Source organism: Erythrolamprus reginae, chromosome Z (assembly GCF_031021105.1).
Source record: "Erythrolamprus reginae isolate rEryReg1 chromosome Z, rEryReg1.hap1, whole genome shotgun sequence".
In the NCBI taxonomy this organism is placed as follows: Eukaryota; Metazoa; Chordata; class Lepidosauria; order Squamata; family Dipsadidae; genus Erythrolamprus; species Erythrolamprus reginae.
Window position 1 is genome coordinate 43,791,864 of NC_091963.1, and position 10,388 is coordinate 43,802,251.

The window sequence follows — 10,388 nt, forward strand, 5'->3', positions numbered from 1 at the left end:
TCGCACAGACAATTGTCACCCACAGGGGTGCATTTAAATGTACCAGATTACAATTTGGGGTAAGCATAGCTCCCGGGATTTTTCAAAGCATAATGGAATGTTTGTTGTCAGGAATTAAAGGGACCATTTCCTATTTTGATGACATTTTAATTTCAGGAGAAAACCAATCTCAACTCAACAGAAGAATAAGAGAAGTATTACATAGACTACAAGATAAAGGGTTAAGAATCAAACCTGACAAATGTGTGTGGGGAACCAACAGTGTAGAATTCTTAGGCTATAGAATCGATGGGGAAGGCATACACCCCACTACTGAAAAATTAAAAGCCATCAGGGAAGCCCCAGAGCCACAGAATAGAACAGAATTGCAGGCATTCTTAGGCCTTCTAAACTTTTACTCTGTCTTTTTAAAACAGAAGGCAACAGCAGCAGAGCCTCTACACCGGCTACTTCAGAAAGGAACCCTTTGGACATGGGGGAGAACTGAGCACGAAGCCTTCTTACAAATAAAGCAGTTATTAACTTCCGCAAGTGTAGTAGTCCAGTATAGCACTTTACTACCCGTCAGGCTTACGTGCGATGCGTCCCCATATGGCGTGGGAGGGGTCTTGGCACATGTGTTGCCAAATAATACAGAAGCCCCAATTGCTTTCTTTTCAAGGACAATGACCAATACGGAGAGAAATTACAGCCAACTAGATAAGGAGGCTCTAGCGTTAGTGGCTGGGGTGAAGAAGTTTCATAATTATCTCTTTGGCAGGAGTTTTGAATTGGTTACCGACCACAAGCCTTTACTAGGCCTTTTAGCCCCCAACAAACCAACTCTCCCATTTATGTCTCCAAGATTAATCAGGTGGGCCTTGTTCCTCTCAGGATACCAGTACGAGCTCATTCACAAAGGGGGTAAAACCATCAACCACGCAGATGGTCTCAGTAGGTGCCCAATGGCAGAGTTAGTAGAGGACCCTGCCCCATCTGCTGATGTTTTAATGATAGAGCTCGAAGATAACCCACTAACAACAGCAAGGGAGGTGGCTGCACACACGCAGCAAGACCCAATTTTGAAAAAGGTGGTAAACTGTGTACTTAAGGGGTGGCAGAATGACTCTGTAGAATCTGATTTAAGTGATTTTAAAACCAAAAGATTGGAATTGTCATATGTTAAAGGTTGCCTGTTGTGGGGTGATCGGGTAATCATTCCTGAGAGTCTAAAGACCAAAGTACTCACAATGTTACATGTGGGCCATCCTGGTATTGTCAGGATGAAGGGCCTAGCTAGGGGGCACTTATGGTGGCCAGGTCTGGATACTGATATTGAAAAATGGGTAGCCAAGTGTGATCCATGCCAAGAGTCTCGGCCTAACCCCCCCAAAACAACTCCAGCAGAGTGGGAACAACCTGCAGGGCCTTGGTCCAGGGTCCATATTGATTTTGCAGGGCCAGTGGGGTCACAATATTTCTTAATAGTGGTAGATGCATTTTCCAAGTGGGTGGAAATCATTGCAATGAATAATATAACCACGAGTGCCACAATTAAGGTTCTGCGCCATTTGTTTGCCACCCATGGCTGTCCTGACATCTTAGTGTCAGACAATGGACCCCAATTGACAGCCAGGCAATTTGAATTATTTTTAGATAACTTGGGGGTCAGACATGCTCTCATCTCGCCTTACTCGCCCTGGGCTAATGGTTTGGCAGAACGATACGTTCAGGTGGCAAAAGAGGCATTGCGCAGGTCAGGCCCTGGAGATGTACAACAGCATCTGGACCAATTTTTGTTAACACAACATATTACACCAAATTCCCACACACACATAAGCCCTGCTGAAATACTAATGGGAAGGAAACTTAGGTCCCCACTGGATAGGTTACACCCAAGGTTTTGTACTCATAATCCTATGTATGTGAACCCTGAAAGACAATTGTATTTGGGTCAAAGTGTTTTTGCAAATAATTTTGATGGGGGTTTGAATTGGATGAAGGGAATAATTGTACAACAAACTGCTCCTAAAACATACATTGTAAAATTGGATGATGGTCGAATGTGGAAGCGGCACATTGACCATGTACGAAAGCGCATTGAAACCTTCCCTGAACAAACTGCTAAAACAGACTCTCCCACTCTAATAGACTGTAACGCGCAACCCGCGTTAATGGACATTCAAATGGACTTATCCAGTCAGGAAGGGTCCTCCAGCGACGCCGAGCCGTCTTCATCCTCAGAGGTCGGTGTTGTGCCTGCCCAATCGACTCAGCGGGCCGGAGCCCAAACTAGGCCCCAGCCAAACTGGGGAAGTACAGGCGAACCGACCTCCACCGTTGGAAGCGAGGACTCAAATGAACTGCGCAGGTCGAAGCGAGCCCTGCGAAGACCGAGCAGATTGGAGGACTTCGTCACGTGGCTTTCTTGAGTGATGTATTCTGACTAAGGAGGGAGGGGTGTTGTATCCTTGTAAATAGTTTGTTCCTTTTGGAAACACTGTCTGAGCTGGAAACAGGAAGTCGCTCCTGATTGGCTCAGACGCGGGCTGCTCTCTTTTGGCGGGAGCCGCAAATGTATAAAAAGAGCGGTTTCTCCCCAGGTAGGGCAGACGTGTTCCGCTGATTGTCACTTCTCCTTTTAAGAGCTGAATAAAGGAACCGTCTTTACTTAGCCTGTCTCTGGACTCTTCACTGAGGATCGAGCGACAGGTGTGTTTTGGTAACCTAGGCCAATGTACTTGGCACCAGAGTCTGATAGCTGAGAGGATGTGGAGTCAGAGTCTGAAAGTCAACCAGGGCTTGTTGCACCTCCAGAGGTGCCCATGAGTGACTTAGGAGAAGAGGAAGAGTCTCTTCTCGATGCAAGGATGTGCAGGAGTATTAGCAGGCAGGAATGGCTGAGGAGGAAGAGATCTATGTGTGAATAGCTCTATAGAACATTTTGCCACGCCTTTTGGCTATAAAAAGGCAAGTCTTGTGATGGATGATTGGAGTTTGGTGTGAAACTAATGAGTTTATTAGAAGAAACTTCTTATCCAGGGCTGCCTGCAAATTCAAGTAAAGCAGTGCCAAAATGCTAGTTGTGATATCAAAGAAGAATTAACTATTAATTTTATCTCTGTTCTCGGACTGATAATTAGCTGGCAGAGAAAAAATATCCCTTACTTTTGTCGCTGCATTTTGCAAACCTTTCTGCTTTACAAATATTATGTGTTTTAAAACTTGAAAACTTCGGGTGTGTGGATTTATTTCTTGAAGGGCTCACTGTGGGGTCAAAAAACCCTTCCTTCCTACCATCTTTCTTTCTTTCTTTTTCTTTCTGTCTTCCTCCCTCCCTCCCTCCCTCTCTTAAACTGGATTTATTTCTAGGCAGTTTGTAAGATTCAGTTTAAAAGACGCATTGTCTTTTGCAGTTGATCTGGCTTTCTTTGCAATACATTCAGTAAACTCTGTACTAGAATGTATAAATAGAAAGATTCATTGGAGCATTAATATTTTAAAAGGTTTATTTATTTTATTTTATTTTATAAACTTTATTGATTTTCTTAAAATTGACAAACATACAAACACACATTTAACATAAAATTGGGGTTGCAGATACCCCGCTTGTTCAAGAAGTCAAATTGCATTACAGAAAAAAGAATACATTATTAATATGTTAGGTCAACCTATTACTTTAAGTGAAAAGAAGAGATTTTATGTTACCTTATTATGAAAAGAAACCCATAAACTTCATATCTAAGCAAAGTACAAACACAAAAATTAAATCCTAACCATACTACTATTGTACATTTTTAATTCTTCTTTTTGTCTATCCATGTATACACTTTATTCCAAATCACATAAAATTCAGATTCTTCTTGGTTATTTAACCGTCTTGTCATCATATCCATTTCAGCGCAGTCTAATATTTTCTCCTCCTCTTTGGGAATATCTTCCCCCTTCCAATTTTGCGCATATACTATCCTGGCCACTGTCGTTATATGAATAACTAGATGTAAAATAACTTTCTTATATTTCTGTTAGTTTATACCTAGTAAGTAAAATTCTGGAGTTTTTTCTATCTCTTGCTTTATTGTTTCTTTTATTATTCTATCATTTTTCCAATATGTCTTAACTTTGCTACAGCTCCACCATTGATGATAATATGAACCTATTTCTTTTTTACACTTCCAGCACAAGTGTAAAGGTTTAAAAGAGTTACCCTCGTAAACAATAATGATCATAGCATGACTGCAATATTTTACTTCTCCTGTTTAATCATCTTTATTGTTTGAACCGAAACTGAATTGTTTTGGGCAGGTTTTGAAGAAAGTTACGTTATCCATTAGTCCATTGGTTCTATACAATCCAAACTTATTAACTACCTTATCTCTTTTTGTCTCTTCCCCCTACATAGTCTACCTACAGATGTCTGCACGTTAATTGCTGATCCCACATGTACAATTTTACAGAGTGAGTCCTGTCACCCTGTTGATGTTGCCGATGTATGTTTCCTAACCATAAGAAGAGCTTTCAATGAATCTGGAACCTATTGTGTCAACATCACACTAGCTGATGCAACAAGTCTAGCACTCACAAGTACTTTGATCTCCATCAATGGAGGTAAATCCTACTTTTTAAAATGAAAGCTGGCATGGTTATTTCTCAAGATATTTTAAATTTTCAACTCTAAGGAAAACTGCATCTTTGACAGCTAATTTACAGTAAAATGGTAGAACCTTTCCTTATTCTAACATTACACTAATATACAAGTAGAGTGCCTGAGATAGAGAAAAGTGTGCTTCTTATGATAAATATGCACAGCAAACCTTTCAATCTGAAGTTCTTGGTCCTTCCTAACTCGGTCAGCCCAAATCTGAATAATGATTCTACTAGTGCCACACTTTCCCAAATGTCTGCATTTGAAGAAATGTAGAATGACTCAGTTATTATTGTATGACCTGTGTAACAAGCAGTGTTGTGGGAAGAACTTTTTGCTTACCTTTCAAACTCAGTCAAATTTAGAAAGAAGGATCTAAATAAATGGAAGTAATGAAACTGCAATAAGTTGAGGAACAATTTATTTTTCTTTGTATTTTATAATATTTATTTCTTTAGTAATTTTATATACCATCACCTCATGTGACTCTCAGTGACAACCAAGTTGCAAAAAAGTAAAAAAAATAATGCCCTCCCTTCAAAACAAAAATAATTTTAAAATATTAAAAACAATAAAGGCATTAGTTTTAATTAGGAGATGGTGAACCCAATGAGATTGCTATATCAAGCAATGCAGAACATATAGAGCATTATAAGAATATATTATTCACTGATTAAATTCCCTTTACTCTGTTTTCTTTAATTTATTCTTTAAGCTGAAGCATCCTTTTCAAGAACAGCAGAAGGAATTTTGGTTACCTGTGGTTTCTTGGTGGTGATTGGTAGTTTATTGACTTTCTTCCTTTACAGGTAAGTTGCTTGGTACAGTCATTAACATGAATCAGGCCAGTGATGGGTTTTAAATCCCATTGCTACCAGTTTGCGTGCACATGTGACACTTCTGCAAAAGCACCCAGGGCAGGTGGGCCTCCTGCCACCACCCCACCAGTTCCTAGATCTGTACCATACCGGTAGCAACCCTCCAGTGGATCAGACAATTGTTTTAGTGATATATAAAATGTTCAAACTCAAATAATACTGATGTAAGAATTTGTAACAGAAGGTACATTCTATTTACCCATAGAAAAAAGCAAAAATCCAATAGTCTTCTCTCTCTCTCTCTCTCTATCTGACTCACTCCTGACATATAAAACACACCTACCTATCATCTCTCTAATGTTATTTTTCTTTTTATATACTGTTTTCTTCATGTTGCTTTTTAAAGTATTCATAGAAACTCCCAAATATTATTGGATAGAACAGTGATGGCAAACCTTTTTTGGTTTGTGTGTCAAAAGAGGGGACACCCGGTTTTTTTCTTCTCCTCAGGCTTCATAGCCTTTCTAGAAGCCTGAAGAAGGCAAAAATGGCTTTCCTCATCGCCCTAGAAGCCCTCTGGAGGCCAAAAATGGCCCATTTTCCAATTTGAAGAAGTCGGCAAATGGGCTATTTCTGGTCTCTGGAAGGCCATTTTTAACCTCCTCCCCAGGCTCCTAGAAACACTCTGAAGCCTGGGGAGAGCAAAAGAGACATTATCCACCCCTTCTGAAAGCTGAAAATAGGCCATTTCCCGACTCCTAGTGGGCCCAGAAGCCTGAAAATCAGCTGGCTGGCATGCGTATGCACACAGGACCTGGACCCCCTTTGTCCACCGATATGGCTCCGCATGCCACTTGTGCATGCATTCCATAGGTTTGTTGTCATGAGAATAGAGCACGCAGTGTATTTAAGATTGTTGGGAATATGGTCAAAACTTGTCAATGTTCTTTTCTGCAAGAGGTTGAGCAACTCTACTTGGGTGTGCTATTGAGGAATGAAAAATAATAATTGAAAAATCATAGAGATCCCTTAATCAATAGAGGAGAATGTTTGTAGCTCACAGTTAAACTGTGGGGCCGTTAGTGCTTTCTGAGTTTGGTTGTTTTCTTGCAGACATTTCATTACCCAACTCAGTAATATCATCACTACTAAAAGGAGGTGGGGTTTACTCTCTTGTTCTTTACAAGACAATACAATTAGACAATAGTCTAATTAAGAAACTACTAAGGACATTCCTAGCAATTTATTTATTTATTTATTTATTTATTTATTGGATTTGTATGCAGACTCGGGGCGGCTAACAACAATGATAAAAACAACATGTAACAATCCAATTTAATAAAACAACTAAAAACCGTTCTTTATAAAAACCAAACATACACACAAACATACCATGCATAACTTATAATGGCCTAGGGGAAGGAATATCTGAACTCCCCCATGCCTGGCGACAAAGGTGGGTTTTGAGTAGTTTGCGAAAGACAAGGAGGGTTGGGGCCGTTCTAATCTCTGGGGGGAGTTGATTCCAGAGGGCCGGGGCCGCCACAGAGAAGGCTCTTCCCCTGGGGCCTGCCAAACGACATTGTTTGGTCGACGGGACCCAGAGAAGGCCAATTCTATGGGACCTTATCAGCCGCTGGGATTCATGTGGTAGAAGGCGGTTCCGGATGTATTCTGGCCCGATGCCATATAGGGCTTTAAAGGTCATTAACAACACTTTGAATTGTGACCGGAAACCGATCGGCAGCCAGTGCAGGCCGCGGAGTATTGCAGAAACGCAATACTAATAGAGTGAGTCACTTGTGTATAGGGAGAAGACTCCACTCTCATGTAGCCATGATGATGTTTCTTAATTTGGGAATAAAATGTTTCGGGGCGGATTGCTCCTTCCACCGCTACCAGAGTCCTGCGTGCGCAGCTTCAGGTGTTTTGTGTGCACGTGTGTCCAAGCATGTTTTTGCTTCTGTGCATGTGCAGGAAGCAAACTCTTATGAGGGGTTGCATGCATGTGTGACATTTCAGCAATTTTGTTTCTTCCACGCATGCGCAGAAGCAAAAACACACTGGGATATGCACTGCACAAGCAAGACACCCAAAGCTGCGCGCGCAGCTCAACTTTTGCTACCGGTGCAGCGTCCTTTGCCATTCCAGTAGAAACCCACTACTGAAATGCTTGTAAGAAAACAACCAAGATCAGAGAATACCAATGACCCCACAGATCCCTCAGTGTCAGAAGTGAATGACAATTTGAACCATAATTGCTGCCTATAAATTTGACTCTGACTACAATATTCCTTTGTCCCTGGTTTTTAAAAGGTTTCACATAATGAACATATCTTGCAATGGCATAATATATATTTTTTCTTTATGCAAGCACTCTGAAAACCATTACTTATTACTGTAGTATATTTCACTAGTGACGCAATACATTTATATAAGCACAAAATAGGTTGTTTTCTATTTTGGTGTCTCTGTCCTTTCACCCTAATATATGTTTTCAGCATCTGTTTTCTAGAGCTGTACTAAAAGGTTTTTCCCCACTGATTTTTTTCACAAATATAAATGTGCAATAACAATTTATTTATTTACAACATAATTTATTTATTATTTATTTATTTTATTTATTAGATTTGTATAATATAATATAATACAAAAAATACACCAATATAAAGAAGTCAAATATACAGTGGTACCTCTACTTCAGAACGCCTCTACTTAAGAACTTTTCTAGATAAGAACTGGGTGTTCAAGATTTTTTTGCCTCTACTTAAGAACCATTTTCAACTTAAGAACCCGAGCCTGGAAAAATGTTCCAGGAAATTTGAGAGTGGCACGAAGGACCAGCAAGTTTTCTGCCATTCCCCCTTTAATCCCGGCCATCTGGGGCTTTTCTGGGCTGCCAGAGGAGCCTTTTGGTGGCACTTAAGGAGGCTTTGGCAGCCCAGAGCGAAAGGAGCGTTTTCCTTTCTCTGGGTGCTTGGAAAGGGAATAAACAACTTCACTGTAGTGACTCCCTCGCGCTGCCTCCCATACACCCCGCGCGAGGTTGCTTCCTGGCGCATCTGGGCATAGAAAGGCAAAAGGGAACACTTCGCCCTGGCAGGATCAACTCAGCTTCAGCCAAACCAAGGAGTCACCACAGGGAAGGAAAGGCGCCGGCTACAAAGCTAATGAGTGAGAGGAGAGGGGAGCCCTTCAGCATGGGAAGGAAGAGGCAGGAAGGAGTGGGAGGTTCCCGCCTCTCGCCCGCTTGGGTTTCTCTCTGGTGCAGTGTATGGGAGGCAGCTTCATGCCAGGTGTATGGGAGGCACTTGCTCCTCCGCACCGCCTCAGAGTCCCTCTTTTTGTTTAAGCCTTAAAGTTTTGTATTTTTTTGATTCCCCTCACCTCACCTTCTTTCTTCGGCAGCAACTGTCCTCCTCCTCTTCTTCTTCCTCCTCCCCCCCCACTCAAATGCTGAGCTTTTATTTCTTTCCTAATGGTTTTGCACACATTATTTGCTTTTACATTGATTCCAATGGGAAAAATTGCTTCTACTTAAGAACGTTTCTACTTAAGAACCTGGTAACGGAACGAATTAAGTTCTTAAGTAAAAAAACCTAACCCGGATATACGCATTTATATAAAAACTAGTCAAATCTTACGCATACACACCATTCATAAAATAAAAATTACAGAAAATAATAATGCAATCCAGGAATTATTTAATCTTTAATAACTTGATCTTTGCATTCTTTTCAGGAGATATAAAGAATATAAACCTATTGAAAGAAAATCAGGTCAAGGGAAATCCAGTGAAGGACTAAGTGTTTACTTCAATAATGTCAAGGCTGTTCTTTTCCCAAGAGGCAATGAGAGAGACCCTCTGCTGAAAAGCAAGCTGGGAATTGTCTAATTCTTCAGATTAACATTTTAAAATCTCATGTTAAAATTTCAAGCTTTACACTGAATTGCAATTCACTGTAGAAATGCTCTTAAAAAGGGAGGAAAGATGGCATACTTGCATTACCTACAAAATCAAAGCTATTGTTCAAAGCATTTGAAATTATAAAATATCAGAACATAATGCAATATTTTAGATGCTTTATCTTGGATATGCTATAATGTATCAATTAATGAACCATTTATAACTTTTATTTTCATTTTTTTACTGTGAGCATACTTGCCCACCTTAAAAATGAAATTCTGTTTTCTGCTCTTCAAGAAAAAATGTATATCTACCCAAAAACATACAACACATACGTTATAATGTGTACATTATATTGGGTATTATATTCACTATATTAGATTATTGCAGTGATTTGTCACTGGGAGTCCATACTGCCTGAAAAGCATAAATTAATAAATGAATAAATAAAATTATTCACTCTTGAGATTCAATAAATGTCTGCTTGGTTGAGTGTTTTTCTTTTATTAAGCAATTTAAACTTGTGAGTTCTACTGAATTTAGAGGAAATTATTTCTGTGTCAGCATGCTTCAATCCAATTGTCCTTCATCCTGTATACTCAATCCTCTTAAAGTTAACGAGTTTTAAAATTTGTTAGAAAACTACAATAATCTCGACTTGTAACAGATCATTTAGTGACTATTCAAAGTTGGAGTACTGTGTTCAGTTCTGGAGACCTCACCTACAAAAAGATATTGACAAAATTGAACGGGTCCAAAGACGGGCTACAAGAATGGTGGAAGGTCTGAAGTATAAAACATATCAGGAAAGACTTAATGAACTCAATCTGTATAGTCTGGAAGACAGAAGGAAAAGGGGGGACATGATCGAAACATTTAAATATGTTAAAGGGTTAAATAGGGTTCAGGAGGGAAGTGTTTTTAACAGGAAAGTGAACACAAGAACAAGGGGACACAATCTGAAGTTAGTTGGGGGAAAGATCAAAGGCAACATGAGAAAGTATTATTTTACTGAAAGAGTAGTAGATCCTTGGAACAA

At 39.9% G+C, this 10,388-nt stretch overlaps 1 protein-coding gene across 1 annotated transcript in view; it reads left to right on the forward strand.

Moving 5' to 3' along the window:
* The window catches only part of GPNMB (glycoprotein nmb), a 50,335-nt gene extending 40,509 nt beyond the window's left edge, over positions 1-9,826 (forward strand). Inside the window, exons 9-11 of the mRNA XM_070729562.1 lie at positions 4,382-4,587; positions 5,340-5,433; positions 9,184-9,826. Coding sequence (XP_070585663.1) covers positions 4,382-4,587; positions 5,340-5,433; positions 9,184-9,337 — 454 coding nt within the window. The 3' untranslated portion in view covers positions 9,338-9,826. The remainder of the gene's footprint in view (positions 1-4,381; positions 4,588-5,339; positions 5,434-9,183) is intronic.
* The last annotated feature ends 562 nt before the right edge of the window (positions 9,827-10,388 follow it).